This window comes from Meleagris gallopavo, chromosome 11 (genome assembly GCF_000146605.3).
Source record: "Meleagris gallopavo isolate NT-WF06-2002-E0010 breed Aviagen turkey brand Nicholas breeding stock chromosome 11, Turkey_5.1, whole genome shotgun sequence".
Taxonomy (NCBI): Eukaryota; Metazoa; Chordata; class Aves; order Galliformes; family Phasianidae; genus Meleagris; species Meleagris gallopavo.
Genome location: NC_015021.2, coordinates 16,897,299 through 16,923,390, shown reverse-complemented (window position 1 = coordinate 16,923,390; position 26,092 = coordinate 16,897,299). Strand labels below are relative to the sequence as shown.

The window sequence follows — 26,092 nt, the reverse complement described above, 5'->3', positions numbered from 1 at the left end:
TTTTTTTCCCTTTATAATTTCATTTTTCAGGGTTTTGAAACCAGTAACTCTTATGCTGCATTTGACTGTTGCATATGACTGCCTAGTCAGCACAGGGCAAAGCTTTAGCTTGGTGCTGTAGCCCTACTGAAAACACAGGACAGAGAAACGTGGAATCTCTTACAGTGGTTGGTTCCTGGATGGTATCAGTGACATCAGTGTTATGGAAAAACATAGCAGTGTTGCAGTTAAAGGGAATGTGGGGTAAGCCGAATGACATCTGGTGTGAGAAACACTGCAAATAGAATATAGTGCCACTACTCTTATTTGCTGGGATCACATCTGTTAGAAGACAAATTGCTTTGTGAGGGAGGAGTGTTCTCAATAATTTCTGACAAGTAGAGAAGCAAATTCAAATACTGTCAGGTTCTGAGGTTTCAGGATTATTGAACATCTGCAATTCTAGTTGAGATGTAATCAGAGTTTTCAGTTTGGAAAAATGAAGCTATGTTACATGTTAGACTGGCAGTGATTGAAACACTCCAAGTAACTCTTCCTCTTTGAAATCCCTCTTCTTAGTGATTTTTACAACATCCCACTTGGAGACATTAGAATTCAAACTGAGCCTTTCAGTATTGGAAACAACTTTTCTTAGTTCTGAAGCTATGATCTTGTCAACATATGTAATATATTCATTACACCTTTGCAACCAAGTTACACTGTATCTTGCTTTTATTAAGTAGATTTAGATTCTTGACTATTTCCGCTTGTTAAATGCTAGTAGTTTGAAGAAAGAAATGCTCTGCTTTTATTTTAACTTCATTAAGCAATTTCATTTTTTTTTACATTTTTTTAAATACTGGAGTTGCATTTCAGATTCCCTTTCCATAGTGCTCATGTACAGATAGTAGGTTTTGATCTGAAGCGTACTCAAGGACTTTCTCTTTCGAAGAATGGGAAAATTTCTTATATGTAAGACCTAGTTGATGACTCAAGCTTTTGCTTTGGTCAAAGCTTTTATTTACATGGTGAAGGGAACCACCCAAAGTATGCGACCCTTTCACCTTCCAAGGCGCAGAAGGCAAACACAAGCTTTCCCTAGGCTGACAGGTTCTTGGCTGGTTTCTTTCCACCTGTTGTATCCCCAATATTATTTATAAAGTAAATGATGGAAAAATAGTAACTTAACAACCTCACTGGTTACACTAACATTATGCACCACATAACGCGGCATGTTTGCGTTATTGCCACAGAGGCTGATTTGATTTGATTTACTGGTGCCTGTTAATAAACAGCTTAAGATGCAAAAGCATTAACTTACATGCTTCCTTAGCCACTAGCTTTGTCTCCAGAAGTCTAAGGATTTTTTTTTTTTAATGAGGAAGTAGTGCTTAAAATTGGTTGTCATTAGAAAATTACTGTTCTCTACTATGGAGGTTGAGCAGTCACAGTGGAATTTGTTATGAAAGGCTAAATCTTTAATGCAGATAATATATTTTTCTTTCCCTCTCTTATTCAGCTTTACTCCTTAAGAAATTCTGGAGGGGATCTAGTGTTAAAGGATCTGGGTGGTGCTGGAAGGCCCTGTCTTGTTGATAGAACAGCAGTCACCTGTGATGACTGTGAGATGTACATGCTTAGTTCCTGACAAAGCAAAGTAGAAGGGATTTAGATGGCAGTTTTCTCAAGGATAGTAAGCAATGCTGGGTTGTTGTGTTGTCAGAGGTGAGTGAAGAAAACTTGTATTCTTGCTGAATGAGGCTATGGCTTAATAGAAGGACCATGAAAAAATACGTACATGTCAGAAATGATAGTGGTATGCAGTTGTTGCTGATATACTGTTATTTCACTTCATGGATTTTTAATTGTCTCTTTCTCTTTCCAGAAGGTACCAGGGGCATCTGGTGGAGCTTTACCAAAAAGGAGGAATGCTAAGCTATTTTTAGGTATTGTGAACAGCTGCTTTCACACAGTCCTTTCCTGACCCTATCTGCATGTGTGCCATTGTGTTTGGCTTTGGGGCTCCTTGAGAGGAGTTGTTGCTGTTGTTTTCTTTTTATTTCTTTTCTTTTCTTTTCCTCTTCTCTCTTTTGGCTCTAATTTTTAAAGGTGATCTGGACAATTAATTCTTAGCAATTTTGGCACCTATTTGGTGATAGGTGTACACGTACATGAATTTAATATTTTAATCTAAAGTTGTTTCTTGACTGTTGGTAAACAGCCTAGGGTTTGGAAGGCATTTATTTATTTATTTATTTATTTATTTGGACCAGTTCTGCCCTTCTCTCTCTTTTTGATATCCTAAAAACACCCTTCAATTAAAATATTTATCCTTAATTTTCAGATGCAACAAAGTCCCAGTGTAGCTGTAACTGTTCTGTAACTTCGTGGGAAGGGTTATTTACATTTTTAGGGGTTTGTTACACAGGTAAATACTCTTAAGTGACTGTTGTGGTGTCTCCTGTAATAAATGCAGCAGTACATACATTGTGAAGATATTTTACCAATTCTTGTTCCATTATGTCCACTATCATATCCCATTTCTTCAATAAAAAATGATTTTCTTACCATGTTGCTTTCATCAAAAACATGTCATCTTTGATATTGATTTGTATTACCTGGAAAACCTGAGGGCTCCATAAATATGGATGAGGGGAATTTGATTCAGTGCCTATATTCTTCTTCATCCCACTACTTGTGATACTCTTTAGTTTCTTCTATTTATTCTCCTTGTACTGGTTGGAAATAGTGTTATTTTTTTTTCCCTTCAGATAATGAAGAGATTAAACATTTTCCTTACTGCTCCCAACTCTTATAGCCAAGTGGAAACAATAGCATGGCCTCCCAGTAGAATTGCTTTGATCTGTGGAATGTGTCCCTAAGAGGCCTTTTCAAGTTGTGATTGATTAAATTGCTGTTATTAATGTCTAGAGTAAGTTTTGAAAGGAGGTCTTAGAGAACAAAAAAGCCTTAATATTACTCATAAACAAATGAACCTTCTTTTGTAGAATGGGACTCTTAAGTTGCAGATGGTTTAATTGCCACTTACAGACACTTTACCTTGCAAATAATGTTTATTACTGGTCAGTTATAAAATTATTAGCACAAAAGCAGAGCTGCATTGCAGTAATGGTTGTACAGTGTTAGAAATGTAAGCATAAACAAGAGGTGTAAAACCACAGCCAAACTTTATTCTCACTCATACACTGCATAACTCTGTGAGGCTCCTGTCACTGTGGTATGCTGGCACACAGTGTTTGTGGCATCACATCTCTGATACACCACCAGAAGGAGTTGGAGGAGTCCTTAAATTCCATCCCTGAGCATAAGCTTTTTGTTCCCAGTGCATAGATCTGGCGCAACAGTTCCAGCTGTCTCAATCCCAGTGAACTTCACAAGGCAATGCACTTTGACTGGAGGTGAACTTGGCCCATGAAATGTCACTTTTTTTTCAGTGCTTCTGAAAAAATGTAGTTGTGAAAATGTATCTGGTCTTGTCTATTTTTCTACAGTCTTCTTGGCAGGCCCTGTTTCTTGGGTTTCAAGTGTTATCGACTCTGTGCTGTCATCCTTGAGATAGTATTTCTATGCAGCCAGATTCTTTGTATCCACTTGTTTGGTTTAGCAGATCTTACTTATATATTACCATACTTAGAAGAGCAAAGAATTATCCCTGTGCTTGTTCATAGGACATTTTATTTCTGAGGAAAAAGCACAGAGAGGTCAGCAAGTTTGATCATTTTGCATGTGACAGCAGTAGAGATGGTTAGCAAAATTTGACATCTTTTCTCTTAACTCATCATCTTCCTCACTGGTTTGGAGCTGTCAGTCTTCTCATCTTAAAAGCATGTTTTGTTTTCCTTATTGTGAACTTGGACATCTCTGACAGACGTTGGCACCAAAGAAGTGACTATCAGCCTGTACATATAGCCTGCCATTTAGGGCTTAAGCTGTGAGGCAGTAGGCAGTACTCAATGATGGCTCTAACATCACTGTGTTTCTAGGTGTAACTATCTGAATAATTCTCTGAAAGCAAGAAGAATTAAGCTGTCTGGATAAAGTCAGTCCAGTTTTGGCATTTGTTGTGTTGCTTCTAAAAAGCCTTTTTGATGTAAGGCTATTACAAATATTAAACCCCTCTCAATCTCAGTAGTATTAAAAAAAACATATTTTGGTTGCTCATTGGTTACTTTCTATTTTCACTGCTGCTATCCAGGAAATACCACAGAAACACAGAGAGGCTGGGTTAGTCCACTGAAAGCTTTATCTTCCCTTGAGCATGGAAAGATGCATAGCAAAGTGTGTGCGCCCATGCACTGGGATTTTTGTTGGCTTTTTTTTCTCCTTTTCAAGAAGGCTGGAGGGTGTTGGTAGTGAGAGCCCTGTTTTATTCAGGAGGCATAATATTGTGCATAAAGATGTGAGCTGCCTTGAATCTAGTGTGTTTAAATATTGCTAGGTACCATGGATATGGTAACTTTGATTGCTCAGATGGTGCAAACTGTCTGGGGATTTGGGGTGATTCTTAAAGCATCTTGGAGCACAGACTAGTGTCCTCACTGCATTGGTATCTGTAGGAGCTAGTTTGAAGATTTTCTGTCTGTCAGGGTGCGTGGCTATTACAAAGTTTTAGATCCAGTCTGTAAAATGGACAGAAGTTAATTGATGGGATGAGATGGTTGCTCCCCATTACTTCCGAAGACTTTCAGATAAAGAACTGCTGGACTGCTGGCTCTGGTATATAACCTCCTCGTTAAATTTGGAATTTGGCCACGCTGTAGTCAGTATGACACCAGTTTTTAAGGTGGGGAGGTGGGACTAGGAAAAGTATTATTGCTAGGTTTCATTTTCATAGCAGGGCATCTAGAAGAAAAAAGGATCAAAATTAATAGGAAGTGACCAAAAAAAACCCACCGGCAAACACTGGTTTTGTAAAGTGAAGTAGTGCTTACAGGCCTTCCAGAATAGTTGGGGAAAGTCAATCCTCGTATTAATAAGAGCAATTTGATTAATAAAATGTGCTGTGATCTTCTGTAGAAGATCTTCATCGGAAGGATGAATGGAATAAGAGAGAAGATCCTTGTATTGGAGGGCCAATTCTCACAGCAGAAAATAACCAGTGGAATCCTTAATAATGTTTTAATTATGAAGAATTAATATAATGATAAATGATCTGGAAAGGGACTGAAAAATGAGGAAATGATGTTGTAATTGATTTTTAAATTGTGCATTAGACCACATTACAAATAATTTTTAGGTTTGTTACTCAAGAACTAAACAACAGAAGAAGGAAATGTTGAAAACTATGAAGATGAGAAGTAGTTTAACTGTGCAGTGGAAATACTAAGTCACAGCCTGAAGTAGTGATTGAGCATCTGGTGTGAAGGCAGGGCCCAGGGGAGCTCAGGTGGATGCAGTGCAGCTGCATGACTGGAAATGGTGGAGCCAGAATGCACCCCTTTCCAGACCTCATTTAAGGGTTGGCAGTGGAGTTGAGGGTATCTCACTGGAGATCCCTGTGTATTTGAGGCCTTTCAAGGGTAAGCAGCTCTTTTCCTTCATTTATTCATCCATGGCTGCTGCATTTGTGCTTGTCCTCATTTGTTGCTGCTAAAGACTTTGCTACTGTGCTATTATTGCTGTACACATTGTAGAATTACGATGGTTCACTGCAAGTATTAGCCCAGTTAGCAAGTGGCAGATGAGAAGAGTGACAGTTGATATTTGATTTTCCAATATATTTTGGATTACAAATCAGAAGTGAGCCTCTCCTCTGAACAGAGAAACCAAGTAGATATCTAGAAGATGAGAGGTATGCTCTGAGGAAGGAACTGCTGCATTTCTGCCTTGTTCTGCCTTCTTCCTGGGTGCCTGTGGGCCCGTGTCAGACACTGGACTGTAGTCTAAACAGAGCTGGCAGAGTGGCTGTCATAAAATTTGTCTATAGACAGATGTCCTCTTGTAGATCAGTTAACGTAACAGTATCTGCCAGTGCAGCAATTTGTGAGAGCTCTGTTTTGAGCGAAGTCAGGGATAACTTAGACCATCAATTAAAACCATTTTGAAGTACTCAAATGAACAGCTCTGTCAGCAGATCTGTGAGGGTGGTAATTGCAGATGAGAGGAGCCTCACTAGGGAGGAGTATCCATGACATTCAGCTGGTCTCAGAGAAAGCTTCAGAAAGGAAAACTTTCACTTAAGAAGTCTGGGAGAATGCACAAACTTGCTGACCGTCTCCTGCCTGGCACCCACCTACAAATGACAATGGTAATACTTGCAGGTAGGATTTCCAAGTATAAAGGCCATTCATAAGGCTATGCTAGGTTTAACCACAGCTCCACTTAGCTCTCCCTATTCTCATAGTGGCTGCCCTGGATGTTTTTATTTTAGAAAGCTTCTGAAGAGGACTTGAACCACTAGTGGTGTAGGTTTGTGTAAGTAAAGATGTACAGACTGTACACAAATCTATGAAATGGAAGAAAAAAAGTGACTTAAGAGGATTTCAGTGTCCTGATAATATTTTTAAATCTTAAAATTGTGCCAGTAGTAAAAGTGAAGCTGACTGCATCAGGAGTGAACCTGTTGCTTGAATTGGGTATAGAATGTGTTACTCACGTCTTAATAGTCTGCTGTTTTAGGTGGAAATGTGGAAGTGAGGCTAAATTAACAAAAGCTAATACTGCTAGCAAAATATTCAGATCTTTATTTCTGATGGCTTCACTTTGCTTGCTCAGTGCCAGAAATCTGAAGGGTGAGGTCTATTTCTAGGACTAAAGACACCATACTAATGCTTTGGAGGTGTAGCAAGCAATGCAAGTGATTTTTACATATAGTGAATGATATAAATGATTCCAGTAGAAAGTTTTGCTTCCCTTTTTCGTATATAAGAGAATGATATGACTGTAAAACATATCTATTACTTTTCCTTTTGTTTCTTCTTCTTTAAATAGCTCATCTGATGAGGTGTTGTACTTTAACCTGGCAGGCAGCTCAGCACCAGGCAGCCTTTTGCTCCCCCCACTGCCTCCAGTGAGAAGGCAAAGAGAATCAAGGAAAAATAGAAGGTAGACCTTGTAGATTGAGATAAAAACTATTTACTAAGACAGAGAAGGAAGAGGGAAATAATGTTAATTTTATATTTCTCTCTTTGTATGTGTGTGTATATACACACACATATATACTTATGAAACAAACAATGCATAATGCAATTGCTCACCACTCCTCTGCTGATCCCTAGCCAGTCCCTGAGTAGTGGCTGCCAGTCCCTGAGTAGTGGCTTCCACCCCAACCACCTCTCCTCAGTTTTATGCTTTTTTCACATGATGATGCATGGTATAGAATATCCCTTTGGTCAGTTCAGGTCAGTGTCCTAGTTCTGTCCCCTCCCAGCTCCCTGGACTTCTCCAGCCCTGTTATTGGCAGGGTCGTACAAGATGCTGAAAATGTCCTTGGCTCTGCATAGCACTGCTCAGCAACAATTAAAATATGGTGTGTTATCAATGCTGTTTTTCTCCTAAAGTTAAAATGTAGCATCATACCAGGCACTGTGAAGAAAATTGACTGTCCCAGCTGAAACCAGTACACGAGGTTCGTGTTTCAGGTGTTTCTGAAGACATATTAATGGAATAGCTTGTGGTCTGCAAAGTGCTGCTGCAGTTTACTGTCATTTAGAGGCTTCAGGAAGAAATTAATTGGTTGAAAGACTTATCTTCCACTTCCATGTTGGCACAAATCTGTCCTTCGCTTTCAGTGAGATCAGGATTAAGCCCAGATTCCAAAGATACATTTCTTGCGTTTGAAAATTTGTTGCAGCCTCATTAGTCAACATCCTCATTCAATTTTCGCGTTTGTGTCCCTTTTCATACACACACATCCATATGCACAGGATATCCTGTTTAGAGATCCTGCCTGGAATGTCCTTATGTCCCTATTATTAGTGCATTCAGTTAGTAACTCTTCTAAATCTGATCTGGCCATGTCCACTCCTTCCCCTCCAGTAGGTTGGTTTACAGTACTGTCTTCCACCTCCAGCTGCTGTTTTCAGTCAGTCCAGCAGCAGTGCATTTCTCACTGTCACTGAAGTGTGACGCCTGTGAGCTGGAGTAAATGTACTCTCCTGACTGCTTGCTCAAAATAACGTCAGGCGCACTTCTGTTTCAGCGTGCCCGTTATTTTGCTTTCCCTGTTGTCCTGGCCTCCCAACACAACAGTGGTGACCTGTGGGCACTTTGTTTTAATGACCTCAGTGTTTAACTGGGGCTCTGACTGAGTACCATAAAGTTGTTAGTCTAGTAGAAGGGGAACGTTGTCGTGTGGTTGTTCACCAAGTTGGCAGCACTTCAAAAAGATGGCGTACAGGTTGGTTGTTGTGCAGCAGCTTTAGAACTGGAGTAAACCATTTATTGCCCGGAGATTCTTCTGTATGCTGTATGTTAGAAGATCATCATTGTCTGAGAAATAGCCTTCTATGAAATAGAGTATTTGAAAGTTTATCCTGTTATAAGTCCCTTTAGTGTTATGGTAACTTTTGGTCAAATATGCTCAATTTGCAAGCAGACTTCTCCCACTACTCTTTCCCATGGCTACAGTTGTTCCTTTGTCAAATTCTGCACTGGTTTTTAAGATCCGTGTCTGAAACATCCTGCAGACTGTATGGGATGCCCAGTGGTAGCCTCATTTCACGTGGGCTCCTGTTATCTTCTAAAGTAATAGTCATCTTGTTTTATTATGCAGAAACTCATGCTTTCTTAGCTAAATTGACTCTTGTGTAGATACAGAAAATATGATGCAGATGTCTCTTCTTACCAAGCTTAGCAGCTGTAACTCTCTGCATGTAAGCTAAAATTTGAAAACATGAGTATGGATTGGGGGATTTTGACATCATTTAAGGGACCTAACTGTCACCATAAGGAATTAGTTTGAGGTCCTCTGCTGTTTCAAGAGTTTTGGGTCTGTGACCATGGAATTAATTTCTACTCTTGTGATACTGGACATGTGAACACTGATAAACTATCTTCAGTGCAACAGTTGCTGAAAATATTGTAATCCTTAGTAGATATGTAGGCTGAAAGTGTGCCAGCCTTACATGATCACTGTTTAAAGTAAAACTGCAAGTTAAATATTTTCTTTCCCCCTGAAATTGTTACAATGCTGTGTGTATCCTCCTTCAAGAAGTGTGATGCTGCCTTGTCAGGCATCCGGAATGCCGTGCTGACAAAGCATCATGTTTTACTTTTCTGGCAATACAAGTGGTATGAAGCCTGAAAAGGTAAAAAGGAACTTTTCCTCTTCCCCTTACGCCCAAAAGGATGGTGCTGCTAAGTACGTGTTGTCCTTAGCTGTCAGAGAATGACTGCTAATGGAATACTCGGTCTTTTTTCTCTGGCTCCCTAGTTCAGTAGCAGTGAAGCTGCTGCTGTCTGCCTGCTCTCTGGCTCATGAGATGAGCTGAAGTGTGCCTCTGAATTTTGAACTGTGCAGCCATGTAATTGCTGTTTCTATACAGTGGTTTGTAAAGGCTAAAAACTTCTAATGTTGATATAAAAAAGAAAATACCAGATGACAGCTACTGACTGATGTGAGCTGTCCTCAGGTTCCCTCTGGTGGCAGAGCAAAGCATGTGACTGGAAGCCCTGCAGAAGAGGTGTTTGCTGCCTTGTGAACTTGTCTGAACAGTTTTTACACACAGTTTTTATCTTCTCTGAGAAAACTGCACAGGTTGAAATTGTTGCATTTAGGAGGTAGTTATTAGTTTTGTTTTTACTATGTTTGCCACCACTGATGTTATTATGTGAAATTTATGCAGTATGTTGCCATCAGCTTGGAGATGCTCAGTTTCTTTACTTTTTAGAGAAAAAGAGCTCACAGCTGTGGACTGCATCTATTGAGATTCTATCCTTTATTAAAACACAAGACTGTAGTACAAACTGTGAAAGAAGCCCAGAGTAAAGTGAGGTTGCTGGTTGCCTACCATGCTGTGGTAAGAGATAAATTGCACTTGCTTTTAGCTATTTGAGGCTAATGATGAGATACGGGAATAATTCCAGCCATGGAAAGCTGGAAGGAAGGAAAGGCTACAGAGGCAAAGTGAATAGAAGCCACAGAAAGTTTCATCCAGGTCTGTGATCTGGATAACGTGGGTTGTTGCTTTGCAATTTAGGCATAGCTAGTGTGACCTAGTCTCAAATTGTGTAGTGCTTCAATATCCTGGATGAATACTCAGCAGTATTGCCTGCTGCTTTTGTCCAAAATGAGTAGAATTTTGTTATCTGCTTCCAGAATGAGATGTCTGCAACAGTACACTGCTTGGAGAGAGGCCAGATCAACTGTGAGTGGAGCTCAGATTGAGGTGGAGATTCTGGTCTTCAGCTAATCTTCTTGCAGTGGGGTCAGATTTCAGTTTAGAACAGGATTTCACAAATGTTTTTAGCCAGAAGAAACTACTGAGAGTGTCAGCTTTTGGGCTGATAGCTGGCAATGCTTCCTACTGGTACCGCTGACGCCATGGTGCTGGGACTGTCTCCTAATGATACCTGTCTTGTTTTCCAGATCTAGAAGCAAATGGTGATCTGAGCAGTGATGACTTTGAATATGAAGATGAAGCAAAACTCGTTATATTTCCTGATCACTATGAAATCTCATTACCAAACATAGAAGAGTTACCAGCACTGGTTAGTGAACATGTGCAAACATGGAAGGAATTTTTCCCTAGATCAGTTTTTATCTAAATGCTGTTTTGTTGTCAGTTGTTTGCTTTTACATAAAGGTCTCTTAACTAGAGAGGCAGGCATTTTTAAAAGTCTGCTTTGTCTTTTTTCTTTGGATTTGCTTTTGCCTCTTGCATTCCTTCCCTTATTTTGATGACTGCTTGCCCCCCATATTACATGTTGTGCTTTCTCTCCTGCTAAAATAACTGTAATCCAGATACGTATTAGTGTATTTAAGCATATAATTAGTCTTACTGATATCCAGTTCAATATATGGTTAGCAACTGAATTGGATGTCAAGTTCTTAAAAGTCACTGAACTGCGATAGATTTTTGAATTTGATCTTCCTTTGTCTTCCAGGTGACAATAGCTTCTGATGCACTCCTCAGTGCAAAATCACCCTACAGGAAGCAGGACCCTGACTCCTGGGAAGAAGAGCTACAGGCATCTAAGCATGCCAAATCGCTTGTGCAGTTAGACAATGGTGTTAGAATTCCCCCCAGGTAAGCGTAGCAAGTTTTTTTCATTTTAGGTTATCTAATACAGTCCAGAATAAAAAACTAAAGGCAGTAACTCAGCCAGCAATTATCTTGCGTGATCCTTAGCTGGATGTGCGTGCTTGGTTTGACCTACCATAACTGGGAATGCAGAATGGCTTCCTGCCTTACTTATTTCTGTAATTTCTTCTAATTTCTTTCTTCCTTTTTTTTTCTTGCAGTGGTTGGAAGTGCTCAAAATGTGATCTTCGGGAGAATCTGTGGCTAAACCTGACAGATGGTTCAGTGTTGTGTGGGAAGTGGTTCTTTGATGGTAGTGGAGGGAATGGCCACGCAATGGAGCACTACAAGGAGACGGGTTATCCCCTGGCAGTGAAGTTGGGAACCATCACTCCTGATGGAGCAGGTCAGCCACCTGACAGGTTCTTAGATGGGATATCTTTTGTGCATGAAGCTAATAACGTAAACCTACTATCAAGTGGGTTTTTTTTTTTCTCCAGTGCAAATATTTAACAGACTGATATGGAGAGAAAACCCTGTGAGTCTGTGAGTCTTGTTCAGTTTGAGGAGAATGACACACTTCATTAGAAGAAAGCCTTTTTTTTTTTTTTAAAATGTTCTTTTCCTCCTGTTATATGTCTGACTGTAAATAGTACTTTGGCTTTGTATAGTAGTGGATTAATATTAGGTGGGGAGGAATGGTGTTTTGAAACAACATATTCCTGAGAAACAGTATTTTGCTGTGTTAGCCTGGGGCAAATGATTCTATCTTCAATAACAAAGAAACAAAAACAGTAATATTTTAAAGTCAGAAAAGCCTACTATCACATGTATTTTTAATTTTTTTTTAAATGTACTGGGAAATGTACTGTCTTCCCTTGTTGATTCAGTAGTTTTTTGTTCATCTTCATGGGGCTGCTGTGATGGTCATTAGTAAAAAGCCTGATGATCTTGTGAAAATGAAAAATCTATAGGAGTGTTCTTGCATATTCTCTGTGTGACATTTTGCAGTGTTGCTGTGGGGGAGGGTTGTGGTGTGTGAAAACTAGATGGAGTATAAACATGAGAAGCTGAAAAAGTCTTAAGCAAACATCTTTTTCTGCAGCTGTAAGGAGGCAAAAAAGGATCAGGTAGCATGATTATATTTGTTTTCTAGTGCTGATGCCGTATGGATGAAAAATGACTGCATAGAGCAGCAGCCTTCAATTTATTTATTTACGCACATCAGTTGAAAATTTTTCATCTTAAGTCCTATTCAGTTTCAGGAGAAGGAGTCAGATTCACCCAGCTGTGCCATAGAAACACTGAGCAAAGTTAGTTTTCTTCCAGATTCTGTTTCCTTGGATGAGCCTGGTATTGGATTGAAGATGGTTAGGATTTTCTTGGATGTAAGTTTCAACCTGCATCTACAAAATAAATAATATTCTTTAGTGTTTGTTTCAATGCTTTTCTGGCATCTTTACCACTAGTATTTGTTTCCTACAGCTGTTGTACTTCTGCCTCCCACCCATCAGCTGTTTTTGCTCTCATGTGGCCTTTGGGATAACAAAGGACACGCTGTCATCTTTCCCTCTGAATGGAGGGCAGCAGCTGTTCTACACAGATACTTGTTCTTCTGGATGTCGTTAGCTTAATGTCCCTACAGGGAAGACTTCCCTCCCCCAACCTTCTTTCTTTTCAGCAATTAATCTCTCTGATCTATATTGCATTGGTAATCATAACTTCTATATACGGCTGGATGACAGATGAGCTTCAGGAAAGAGGGCCCTGAGGCTGATTGTGACAAAAAAAATCTGTCTGGTTTCTGCTTTCCTTGCCTAGAGGTGAAGAGGTAATAGTAGAGGAGTAATAAGTGTTAGTCCCTCTGCTGACGTAACTTTATCCTTTTTCACACTAGTAAGGATGAGAAAGAGGAGATGTCAGTACTGTGCTTATCCCTTCCCTACTTATTCACAGAGAGAGCAGAGGAGAGCCTCTTGTCTTTTCCTGAGAAATCTGCATTGCGTAGACTGGAAGGGATTTTGAGGCGTTAGCCTCATTTCATATTTTTGTCAACAAACAGACCTGGGTTCAGGTCAGAACTGGAACCAAAATTCTGTCTACCATCCGAGGACCTTGGACAGGTTACACAAGTCAAAAATTTTCTTCTCTAGGTTGAGTGCATCTTGGCAGGCTATGCTAACAGCTACTTCTTTTTACAATGTGATTAGGTTTGATTTCAAGTACTTGAGGTTACATGTTTGGAAATGCTCTGAGGACTGGAATAGTTATTTGGCAGTGAGAGGCTCTATTTTTAACAGGTACTTGAATGAGTTGCTTTGTGGATGCCAGTCTCAGTAATTGTGGGATACTTCTTCAGGGAAATCTTGGGCAACTTGTTTCTTCACAGACCATTGCCTGTTATCCTTTAAGTAGGAAGGAGCGATGTCTGTAACAGGCATAAATCTTGAGCTGAAAGAGAAAAGGAAGTACAGGTAGCAGTGTCACTTTTCTTACTGCAGTATGAATAATAATGATTATTCTCTGTTTAATAATGTTTTGTGGTGCCTATCTCATATTCCTTGTTCTCTTTTTCATTTTTTATCATCTTCCCCTCTTCTTCCCTTTTCTTACTCTAAGAACAGCAGCTCTTCTGACTTCTGTGCAGACTCTTTTGGATAAGAATGCAGGAGAGGACTATAGACCGGTGTGTTGGAACTCTCAACTTCTTTAATTTGCTGCCCTTTGCTGCCTTTGAAGTGGATTCTTTTTCTCTCTCATGAATTTAAGTTGGCTACACAGCAGAAAGGAATAATGTTTGTGAGACAAGCTGGGCTTGAGTGAAGATTAATGTTGTGCGTTCCATTCCTGCAGCTCTGGGTCAGTAATTCCAGATGGCTGCTCTTTCTTCATTTGCCAGAAATGAGGAAAAACAAAATCAAAGCAAACACATTGGAAGCAGTCACCCAAGATCAGCTGATGTGTAATCTCACTGATAGGTGTGTGAGCTTTAGAGGATCTTTTGGCTGTGCTGTGACCTCACCAGAAGACTATGGAATGTTGTATGCGGATGAGCTGTCAAGTTCTCTGAGCATGCTTGCTACTACACAGTGGAATTCCTGTAGATGAGCAGCTACAGCTCCATGCATGCCAGAGGGGTCATCAGAACCAATGTTAATAGAGAGTCTGATGGCTACTGATGGCAGATTGGTGTTTTTGAGTCACACTGCTTTCCTTGGTTTGAGAGAGTTTGTGTTTTTCATAGGACTGATAAATCTATAAGTTGCACTTAGATCTTAGAATGGTGGCTGACACTCAAGCTATCATTTCAGTGTGGTTTTCTTACTTGCATTCTTCAAGGAAACTGCAGTCTTGCTAAAATCTTATGCAGGTGATGGACTGAGGCCAGGAGAGAGCAGGAGAAGGACCCTTTAGAATGGTATCTGCTGCAAACAGACTTTATCTGGATTCCTGCTCCGTTCTCCCAAATTTTTCTTATTTCTTCTTGTTCAGGGTTCAAATTTCTCTCTTAACCCAGATCTGATCACATGAGGCAGGATCACTGAAAAACTCTATAGGATGTGATGGAAACTTGTCTGAGAGGAGTACTGGCAGAGACTTTCTGGGCTTTGATATGAGTAGAGACTGGAGCAGAGGAGTATTCATACACTACGAAGGAAGAGAGCAGAGAAAAGACAAGACCTGTTCAAGATTGTCTAGTGGGTCTTGTATCCTCATGTCGTGCCTGTAGATTTACTGTTATTTGCTTAAGTAGGTGAAAGCTCTGCTTCATTAAAGTCTTGTTTGGTAAGCATTAAAAATGAGATTTTTATCTTCATTTTGTCCCTTTGTTGGATTTATTAAACTTAGCTTCATAACAAAAGTATCATTAGGCTTACTGCTTCCCTCCCCAGTTTGAACTTTGCCCTTTCAAAATCTTTAGGGACTATAAGGAGCTATTTTAGAGCTAGAATTTAGATCTCTCATACAATAAAGCAAGACATCCCAATAATGACATTGGACTTTCTCTCTCATGATAAGATTAATCTTCCAAGTCCCATCCAAGTTATTTTGAATAAAGAATTTTTTATTTTTACCCTGTGTCTCACTGGGAAAAGGAAACTGATTCCTTGAACTGCATGAGACATTAAAATGCCATTTTCAGTTGTCACTTGGCTTCATAGTTTTGATGTGTTTGCCAGTATCTAGGAGCTCCACAAAAAATTCAGAAGTTCTTGTTGCTGTGTTCAAAACGTGGATTGGATGTGTACCTTAGAATTCTGTGAGTCACGTTCCTTCTTTCTGCTCTCCTACAGATTCCTTTTACTTCTTTTGGGGAAAGGAGAGGGGATTGATACAGTGTAATACTGTAATTACTTCAAATTTTCTTAGGTTTTAATGCTAGGTGTATAATTGACTCAAAGGAGAATAGTTGAATTGATATGTTGAACACATTTAAGATGTTTAGTGAGCTCTGTGGGTCTATATATTATATGCATCTCAACCAAACCCGGAGAATATAAATAAGACATCTTATATAGGCACTTCTGTGTTGAGAATGCAATATTGGTCAACAAAGAGAAGGGGTAACATCTCATACAACAGGTCATCTGTTTCTCTTTGCTTTTGTAGATGTCTATTCCTTTGATGAAGAGGAGCCGGTGTTAGATCCACATATAGCAAAGCATCTGGCACACTTTGGGATTGATATGCTGCAGATGCAAGTGGTAGGAAATCAAGCTTCTTTTTAGTTTCTTGTTTACTTTTCTAGTTGGGAATAGGGAGAAACAGGAGAAGAGCGATATTTGTAGTTTATATTGAATAAACCTTATGCTGGTTATTGTATTTCATTGTCTAAGTGGAGAGAAAAGAAAAAAAAAAAAACCCTAAACTGTTAGAGAAGAGTTGAACTGGTTTCAGAAGCCTTTATGGTTCTAATCAATATTTTCAGTATATTACTATTTTTGCCAATATCATGAATAAAAGTTCCTCTTATTCAGTGAAAAACCTGTTTTTACTTAAAAATCTGCAAAATTTGTGTATAATTTCAGCTGTTGCAGAGAATTCCTTCTGCATTCAGACCAGTCTGTAAGATGATTTATGAGGTGGTGGAGTAGTGCTAACACTAAATGGCAATGTAATGATTAGTATCTACAAATCGAAAGCTGAGCTGTGAATTGGAACTTCAACATCCCAGACTTACGCTTTTCCCTTTTGCATGGAGAGTTCTTGAAGCAGTATCTTTGCATCTGATTTGTTTGCTGGAACCATCTTCTACAGTAGCAGCTATGCCCAACCATTATAAATGGAAAAATGAAGCTTGAAAACATGAAGTATCTTTATGTTGGGTGTTGAGAACGCAGGCCATAGAGAAGTGGAGTTTGAAGGCGTAGTGAGAAACATTCAAATAGCCAGTGGTCTGTAGTGAAGAGCTGTGAGACGAATTGGACGAGCAAACTTCTACACTTCTGACCCTGACCTCCTCCCCTACGTTTTCCCATTTTCCCATTGATTTGGCTCTTCTTTTCTAAAAGAATTCACAAAGTTGGTGATGATGACAGCAGTAGTATAATAGTTGCAGAAGTTAAAAGGCAAAATAAAGTCTTTTTGTTTTCAGGCAGAGAATGGGCTAAGAGATAATGATATAAAACCAAGAGTCTCTGAATGGGAAGTGATTCAGGAAGCTGGTGTGAAACTCAAGCCCATGTATGGCCCAGGATATACCGGCATGAAGAACCTGGGAAATAGCTGCTACCTCAATGCTGTCATGCAAGCCATTTTCAGCATCCCAGAGTTCCAGCGAGCGTAAGTAGCTCCAAGCTAGCACTTACTACTAGTTGCCTAGTTCTCCTATGTCTTGTTTTTCTATGCAGAACAGTATTTTAGAGTCTTTAGCAAAACACGGACATGACAGAATTCAGATCTTTGTATTCTTCTTATGTGGCTCTACCCAGGTAGCCTGCTATTTCACCTGTGTTCAAGTGAAGCAATATTCAGATAGTATTTTACCAAGTGCTTTGGTTCTCAACAAACTGGCTACAACAATATATACCTCAGCATTTACTGTTAGGAATTAGCTATTATTTCTCTGAGGAAATTTGATACAAACATTATTTCATGTGTTTTGTTCCCAAATAAAAGCCAACAAACAAAAAATTCTAAGAATTTATTTGGCAGTGCTGGTGTAGAGTAGGAAGTATATTGTTTCACTGTGTTTTTGAGCAGTGCCATCCAGCAGCTGTTTCAGGATCAAGAAATAAAAGATATGGCTTTGCTGTTTACCCAGAATATTCTCTCTTTAGCTAGAAACTTCTAACCATAACTTTAATATCGTCTTCCTAATTTCTTTACCTCTATTTTTCAGTGGTAGAAGCATTCACCAGGGTTAGATGAAGTTTACTTGTGTGTTGCAAAATTTACTTGCCAGCACAGAAGGGGCTTGTAGCTAGATACACAGTTCTCAGCAGCAGTACATCTACTTGTGGTATTCAAATGTTTGTGCTTTGTTCTTGCTGCCCAGGTACGTAGGAAACCTTCAGAGAATATTTGACTACTCCCCGCTTGATCCAACACAAGATTTCAACACCCAGATGTAAGTGATGCTTTTCAATGACTGACTTTGTCAATTTAAATAGAATCTGAATAATTTAATGGCAAAGAAGAAAAGTATGTTTGTGTGGGCTTGAAAGTGAAACATGGCACAGGGTTGAACATGAAGACTTGCCTGATTAATTATATGTAATGTTTCTTTAGGGGCTCAAAGATGGTATGTTTCTTTCTTCCTTGAAAGAAAATCTTCTATTTTTTGTCTGTTTTCTCATGTGTTTGGTTTTTTTGTTTCTTTCCCTCTCATTTTCTTTCCTACAGGGCTAAACTGGGACATGGCCTCCTTTCAGGCCAGTATTCTAAACCACCCATGAAATCTGAGCTTATTGAACAGGTGATGAAAGAAGAACACAAGGTATTTGACTGAGTTTGTGCAGCCTGGTAACTAGGTAAAAGTGATACCCTGAGAAAAGGGAACAGGTGCTGGGCATTGGAGAACATGGGTGGATCCAGCATGGGATGCTTAGCAAGGTGGAATGAGCGGGATTCTAGTCAGGAATATATTAGTCAGGGACTATTTGTGCAAAGCTTTAAAGTAACCAATGGTTCTGTTAAGAAGGTGTTCAGCAGCTCCTGTGATGAGTGCATTCATAGAACTTACGTTTTATTTTCTCTAAGGGACAGTAAAATGCTATTTTAGGGCGTCCTGACTGTTCTAATCTCACTCTAAATTGCAGAAAGTAATAGAAAGACCAAAAAAATTGTTTCTGAGATGTCTGAAAATATTCTACCTGATTTCAGTGGAAGCTCTTAATATCTTAGACAATTTTTTTATTTTTAGAAATAATAATTTTTTTTACCAAGGCCTGGCTCATTTCTTTCTCTCAACAAGCTTCATGGGCCCTGCGTGATTCTGCTTTGTTTTTGTACCTCTTCTCAGTTCTTTGAAGAAAAGTTGTTGGCGGCTTTTACGTCAGCAACAGTTTATTCTCTTCTTCCAAGTTGGTATAAATTTCCCTCAGTGTTTGGAGAGTGAGAATGGCATCAGTTTGTATTTTGACTCTCTTTTTTTTTCAAACTCTGCTTATGGATTTGTTGCTGCTTTTCCTACAGCAATTTGATTAATGTTTGTCTTGAGCAATACGTTAGTTATTTGGCTCGTGTAATCTACACAAGTGAATCTGTCAAAGTTGAGATTTGTTTTCCTATTCAAACTATCTACTTTGAAATATTTTGTTTAGAGTGATGCTGGGAAAACTGGGCCTGAACTGTGTTAATGTGTCGTCCGTTCCCCCAACCTTGCCCCAACTCTCCCCCTCCCCCCCCTCCGTGTTGATGTCCCTGCCAGCCCCTCTTACTGTGGTTCCAAACAACACGTGGAGTTAAATTAGTCTTCACAACTGGGTTATTTAGAAGTTCAGCTACTAACCAATAGTGAAGGTACTGCTTGTAGGGAAGAGCTTTCTTTACAGGGAAAAATGCTTCATACAAAGTTGTATTTTCATGGACAGTAGAAGTCATGTGGGCTTGCCAAATAAGCATGGTGATGGTTTTTGTGAAAATAGGTATTTTCCTATGTAGGAATTTATTTCCAAATAAGAATGCCAGGAAGATTCTGGACACATTTGGTATACACTGTTGTTTGTATAATTTGAGTGCCCCATGTCTGCTTGGCAGTTGTTTTGCATAGTAGATACTTACTGTTTTGAAAGAAACCAAAAAATGTGGCTTATACTTCTTTTAAGTAAAGTTGGAATCTATCAGGGAATCACAGTGACTAAGAAATAGTAGAATAGATTTTAACAGATGGCTCCCTTAAATTCTTTATAATAATTGATTGACTTAGTTAAATGTCTGTGATGTGAAAAAGAAATTACGTGCTGGAAGTTCAGGACTTGAACTGTTAAGACAAACCTACAGCTGTAAACCTACTACTCTGTTTTGCCCAAGGGTTAATCTTAGCAATGAGATGTTGAGATCTTTAATGACAGATACTACAAACCTGTGTCAGGTAGTAGTAACCATATATTGGCATTTAAGAGTGCTTGCATTGTTCATGAGTTTATTAAAATTGTAGTTACACATATCAGGTGAGTTCTTTATCAAGTAAATTGTAGCATATACTAGGTTTAGGAATAGCTTTCACACCTTTCGTTCTTTGTGTTGAAGAAGAACACTGAAAAAATCAATTATAGATATTTTTTTCCGTTCAGTTGCTGTGGACATACAGAAAACTAGATTTTTGTGAACTTGGGAATGTTCCCTCACCTCCCTCCCTGACACCTTCCCCCAGAAATACTGATACAGGTACATGTTGTATTTTCTCATTTAGAGAGCTCTACTGACACTCATAATAAGACTACGCTGGATTTTAGATGCCCAGAGTTTTCAAATGCCTCCATTTTGTGTCTACAGTTGTTCATTTTATCTTTGTTCTTTTTTGCATCCTACCTGCAAAGACACTGTCTAGCTTTCTAGGTTGCTGGAATTCATCCAGAGTTTTGGGGAGTTGTTGCCCGTGAAAGCATTTATGTGAGATCTGCAGTGGTCCAGCAAGTCTATATTTAGCTGAACTGTTTTGCAACTGTTGATGAAGAAATTATGCCAGATATTCTATAAATATCTGTGGTTCTGAGGAAATAAAATCTTTCATCACAGGAGCTTTGTCTGGGAACAGCAGAAAATTTCTTGGTCCATTTTAATATTAAAAACAAGTTGAAAGCCTAAATGATCATCAACTAGGACTTGATTTTCTCTTTAAATCTCTGTCATTCCTTCCATTATTTTTCTTGCCCTTCATGGGGACAAGGTCTAGAGAACAAGATCCTTTTCTGGAGACTGTTGCATGTGGCTTGTTTCTCCATGGTCAAATAGATGAATAAAAAGTATATAGATGGAAGCAAGGCTTAATTCCAAACAGTGCATTACACATCAAGGCAAATGTGCCACCTTGCAGTATTCTTACTTTTATCACAGAAAAAAAGCCTATTATGTAGTAATTTGAGCTATTTTATGCCTGTCTCGGCTTTAATGAAATGTGATTGAGGATGCAAGAGTGATGCATAACCCAGGGTTCAGAAATCACTGGAAGATCTCTCTGTCAAAGCAGTAGTAAGACTCTCTACGGGAGCCTCTTACTGGCATCTTAGCCTAATAACATTGCTGGTAAGTTGCCAGTACTTGACAAAAATGTAACTGAGAATGTTCTTCTGATTTCAGTGAGTCTCTGCTTACCTTTCCCTGTTGAAATCAATATTAACGTTTTCCTGTTTCTGTGTACCTTTCATTTTATGCTGCTTTTTTTATTTTTATACCAGACTGGGAGAGCAACTGTGATAAAGACTGAGATTGGCTGAATATTTAATAACCTTTAATGTATCCTAAGGGCTCTGCTTTTGCTTGGACTCTCTTGAAATTTATTTGGTTCTATGGAGAGCGAGAGCAAATCTGAGCAAAATATTCTGACCCTTTTGAAAGTGTTATTTGAGAGGTATTGTAGCTAATGTCATTTTGAAGAAATTTCAGGAGGAAAAAAAAAAAGCCGCTGAAATTGATAGAGTGTGAAAGTCAAAACGAGGACTCAGCAGCTAGAGACTTTAAGGTTTGGAGCAGCTCCTTACTGATGTAACCAGATAGCCAAAGGTAGTATGTTCTTGGTCCCTCATTGTGATCAACAACTAAAAATTGCCAGTTCATGTCTGTTTTTGGCAACCCATCTGTGAATTTTTCTGCATGTATTAGTTATCCTCTGGTTCATTCAGTAGAGATCACTGGAAAGGTTTTGTTCTGATTATAATAGCTGATACATCAAAGTGCTTCAGAGCCCACATAGCCTTAAGTGAAACAGGGGTCTGAGAGGATTGTCATTATTAGAAGACAGTGTAGACTTTAAGCCTTCCTGAAAACTGCTAACCTTTAGCAATCCTTCAGTAATCTAATTTGACTTGCAAATGCTATAGAAAATTAAACCTGTGTGAATGCTGCAGGAAATAGGAAAAAAAAAACGTACTCTAAAACTCCCAAATAGTATTTCAGGATCCTTTTCAGTTTTTTTTAAAGGAAATCCAGATGAAACTGAAATTATCATTCCTACAGTGACAAAAATAGGCCAAAAGTAGATCTAGTGGAATGATTTGGGGATATTTGATCTAAGACTGAATAAAAATTCTTCTTTAAAAGTTTTTTCTTTCTTTTGTTTATTTCTAGCCTCAACAAAATGGAATATCTCCCCAGATGTTTAAGGCTTTTATAAGTAAAGACCACACAGAATTTTCCTCTAATAGACAACAAGATGCGCAGGAGTTTTTCCTACATCTTATAAATCTAGTAGAGGTGAGAAATTCTGCATGACTACTTCTTTTCTGTAGTGTATTAAGGCTGAATTTGTTTTGAATGGCTTGGTTTTTTAATATACTCTTTATAGCACTGAGTATATAGAAAATGGCAACAGTTTAGAAGTATTTTTTCCTTAATTATTCCTTCTTACTACTTCAGACTTATTACTTAATTGGGATTCACTATGGGTGCAAGAGGTCTACATGCAATAGAACGCAAATAGAACTGTCAGATCTGCGTGCAGCTTCAGTGTCTCTACGTTTGCCGTAAAACGACCAGCAGCCTTTGGGTTCTTCAGTCATCCAAGAGATGACTGTTACAGTGAATTTTAATATTTTTTCAGAGGAATCCTGTAGGTTCAGAAAACCCCAGTGATGTTTTCCGTTTCCTGGTGGAAGAACGCACACAATGCTGCCAGTCCAGAAAAGTCCGCTACACTGAGAGGGTGGACTACATCATGCAGTTACCTGTTGCCATGGAGGCAGCAACAAACAAAGGTAAGGAAAGCAACAGGTCAGTTCACTGACCTTTCGGAGTGTCTCTTACCATAATCATTTCTAATTGAGCCGTGCAAAAGCTTTATTGATATATTTTTGCATTTCTAAAACCTCTAAAAATACTCCTGCAGTGAGGAACATCATAACCACAATGTTCATTTAGCTTTCAGTGTCATGTGTATTTCTCAGATGAATTAATTGCGTATGAGCTGAAAAGGCGAGAAGCAGAAGCTGCAAGGAGAGCTCCACCAGAACTTGTCCGTGCCAAGATCCCATTTAGTGCATGTTTGCAGGCCTTCTCTGAACCAAGCAATGTAGAGGACTTCTGGAGCAGTGCCCTTCAAGCAAAATCTGCAGGAGTTAAGTAAGTGTCTGGTTGTGCAATGAAAACCTGTGTTCTGTATATTTGTTTCTACCTGGGCATGGTGCAGTGAGAAACAGGCAAAGGCATAATGGATGTTGGGGTTGTTTTAGTGTTGAGGCTCATAAATACAATGTGTATGTCAGGCTTGACGAGTTCTATACTGACCAACTGAGCAGAAAATAAGTTGTCCTGAACTGTCAATCTCCACGAAGATGGTGATGCGTGACAGTCATTAAGAGCTTGAACTTTAAAAGCTTGTGGCTTAATTGTTTGCCCACATTTTAAAATCAAATTTCATGCATTAGTTAGTGATAGAGCTCTGTACTGTGTGTTAGGAGATGCTCTGGATATCTGCACTTAATCTCTTGATGTCTTCATTTGACTAAAAATGCTGGAGGACGTTGCGTGAGACAAAACTGGGTAAAACAGGTGAAAGTTTTATTTATTGTGTGTGAAGGTTCTTTATGTGGATGTAAGTATTTGCATTTGTGAGGTGCTATGTTCATAACTTCATTTTGATTGTTATTACATTTTTTGCATGTGTCCAGATTTCAACCCACCCACCTCTGCATGATGCAGGGTTTGCTTGGATCTATCAAGTTCAATTGCTGTTAGTTGTATGGTGCCATGGTACAAGACAGACTTAAATATAAACACACAAAGTAAGTTCCTTCTTTTAGGTAGAACAGAGAACCAAGAACTTGGGCTTAGAAAGCATTGGGCTGAAATAGGAATGCAGCTGGATGACTCTAGTTCTTAAGGCAGACATTTTTGTTGAGAATAAGAGTTTGTTCCTTATCAGGTTCCATTTTTATATATCAGCAGTGAGGAGTGGATGAAAAATGGGCTCTGCAACTGATTTGCTGTGGCTAGGTACCCTCTATTTTTAGATCGCTTAACATATCAGTGCTTCATTGCTCTCTTAGTGGATGGTTTCACTGACGTCCTTGTATTGAAAACCGGGAGGCAAGTGCATTTGTTTTTTAAAACTGTGGCCACAGTGAAGGAAGATTCCAGTCTTTTTAAGCAGATCCAGGGTTAATGTAAAACTTAGTTCTTCCTCATCCCAAAGGTCTGTTGTGGCTTAACCTGGCAGGCAGCTCAGAACCCCACATTTCTTTGTGCTTTCCTCTAGCAGAGGAAGAGGGGGGAGGACTGGGAGGAAGAAAAACTACAAAGTAGAACTTCTGGGTTGAGTTAAAAACAAACAGAAAAACTACTTACTAAGAAAGAAAATGAAAATAATATTGACAACTGTATATATTTACAAAACAAGAGATGCACAATACAGTTGCTCACCATCTTCAACCAATGCCCAGCCAGTCCTTAGACAGCAGCTGAGCCCCTGACCAACTGCTCTTGATTTTAGTTTCTTCATTCATTATGGTATGGAATCTCTCTTTGCCCAGTTTAGGCCAGCTGTTCTGATTATATCCTATCCTAGCTCCTTGGGCCCCCTCAGCTATGCTCACTGGCAGGAACGAGAAGCTGAAATGTTCTTGGCTTTGCATCCGTTGCTCAGTAACAGCTAAGACATGGGTGTGTTATCAACATTGGTTTTCTCCCAAAGTGGAGGGGGAAAAAAAAAAAAAAAGCTTTGTACCAAACACTATGAAGAAAAAATCAGCTCTGTCCTAGCTGAAACCAGGACAAGGCCTTTAAAAGCATTGAAAAATAAACAAGAATTAATTTATAATTCAGAATATTGTGCTGCAGATTATAAAGTTACTAAAATTGCAAGGATTTAGAAAGTTACTATTTATCATATGGAAGGAAGGCCTCTTATTTATGATATATTGACTGTTTTACACAGAGTAAGGTGAACTGGAGGAAAGGATGTTCTTTGTAAACACAAGACAAGGGAAAGCAAATGTTCAGGATGGCAAGTGTGGGGAAAATGGGAGCACGGAGAAGGAGAATATATATATATAATATTCAAGTACGTACAATATTCAAGATACATTTTCAGTGGAATATATATATATATATGTTATATTTCACCAAAAAGTTTTCAAGAGAAGAAGCACAATAAGTTCTCACGCTGACAAAAATCTGTCATTATTAATCTCACTCAGCCTAGAGTGTTTCATTATTCTTGAGGTACTGAAATCTGTGTTGCTTTTGATTTCGCTGCCTTGCCTCACTGAACTGAATTTCTTGTGCTTCCTAGGACTTCTCGTTTTGCTTCGTTTCCTCAGTACTTGGTGGTACAGATAAAGAAGTTCACCTTTGGCCTTGACTGGATACCCAAAAAGCTTGGTACATACCTTTTGTACTTAGCTATTTCTCATTCTATCCAAGGTAACCCGTAAGGTATACTTGCATTCCCTTTTGTAACAAGAACCTGGTTTCAATCTCAGGTTTATCTTAAGGATTACTTCATCCTAAACAAATTCTTTTTATTATTATTTTGTTTGTTTTTATCTTTGTCAAATTAAGCCAGCTGTTGGTTGGTAGTGTACCCAGGCTCCTTTCTCTGAAGGTTGGTTGCTCTCTGAGGTCATTTTGCTGGGTTCTTAAGCTTAACTCATTTCTCTGCTTCTGCAGATGTTTCGATAGACATGCCAGATTTCCTAGATATCAACCACCTTCGAGCCATGGGTCTCCAGCCAGGAGAAGAGGAACTTCCTGACATTGCACCTCCCATTATCATTCCTGAAGACCCAAAAGGTAGTGACTTTTGTTCTCCTGATGTTCACCATGAAACAAAAAACCTAGTACCTGAAACTGTGTCAGGTAAATGCTTTGTCAAAATTTAGCTCTCCAGAGGTTTTAATTTTGACCCTTATCTTAAGTTCTTTATCAAGATCTATTTGTTTTATTTTTCCTCTTGCTCAATGAAGTGACTTAGTTTTAGCATGTTTGGATGATGGAGCTTTGTTGATAACAGATTAGATTCTTTCTTAAGTTGGCTTAGGTCAGTTGCCAGTCATATTTCCTGCTGGTTTATAGTACTAGAGGCTCGTTGTTCTGGATTGTCTGAGAAATGTCCCAGGTCTAATTAAAGACAATATCTGGGATAGAAGGATGATCATTTTTTGCCTATAATGTTTCTATGACCTACAGAAAATTTAACAAAAAAAAAAAAAAGGAGCAAATGTTTTTTTTTTTTTTCCCCATATGACTCTACGTAGCCTTCATATAATCCTTCATTTTACCTCCTTTTTCTCCATCCTCCCCCCCCCTTT

General features: G+C 38.9%; 1 protein-coding gene across 3 annotated transcripts in view; it reads left to right on the top strand.

Annotated features, from left to right (window-relative positions):
- USP13 (ubiquitin specific peptidase 13) overlaps nucleotides 1-26,092 on the top strand; it is a 42,346-nt gene that overhangs the window by 9,962 nt on the left and 6,292 nt on the right. For 2 of the 3 annotated variants that reach the window (XM_019619126.2, XM_019619125.2), the window contains exons 3-16: nucleotides 1,865-1,925; nucleotides 2,324-2,407; nucleotides 10,529-10,650; nucleotides 11,047-11,189; nucleotides 11,405-11,589; nucleotides 15,795-15,889; nucleotides 16,780-16,967; nucleotides 17,683-17,754; nucleotides 18,030-18,123; nucleotides 21,915-22,040; nucleotides 22,387-22,540; nucleotides 22,730-22,904; nucleotides 25,075-25,163; nucleotides 25,452-25,574. In XM_019619126.2, the coding sequence (XP_019474671.1) occupies nucleotides 1,865-1,925; nucleotides 2,324-2,407; nucleotides 10,529-10,650; nucleotides 11,047-11,189; nucleotides 11,405-11,589; nucleotides 15,795-15,889; nucleotides 16,780-16,967; nucleotides 17,683-17,754; nucleotides 18,030-18,123; nucleotides 21,915-22,040; nucleotides 22,387-22,540; nucleotides 22,730-22,904; nucleotides 25,075-25,163; nucleotides 25,452-25,574 (1,711 nt within the window). The remainder of the gene's footprint in view (nucleotides 1-1,864; nucleotides 1,926-2,323; nucleotides 2,408-10,528; nucleotides 10,651-11,046; nucleotides 11,190-11,404; nucleotides 11,590-15,794; nucleotides 15,890-16,779; nucleotides 16,968-17,682; nucleotides 17,755-18,029; nucleotides 18,124-21,914; nucleotides 22,041-22,386; nucleotides 22,541-22,729; nucleotides 22,905-25,074; nucleotides 25,164-25,451; nucleotides 25,575-26,092) is intronic. The other variant, XM_003209206.4, reaches the window with a different exon arrangement.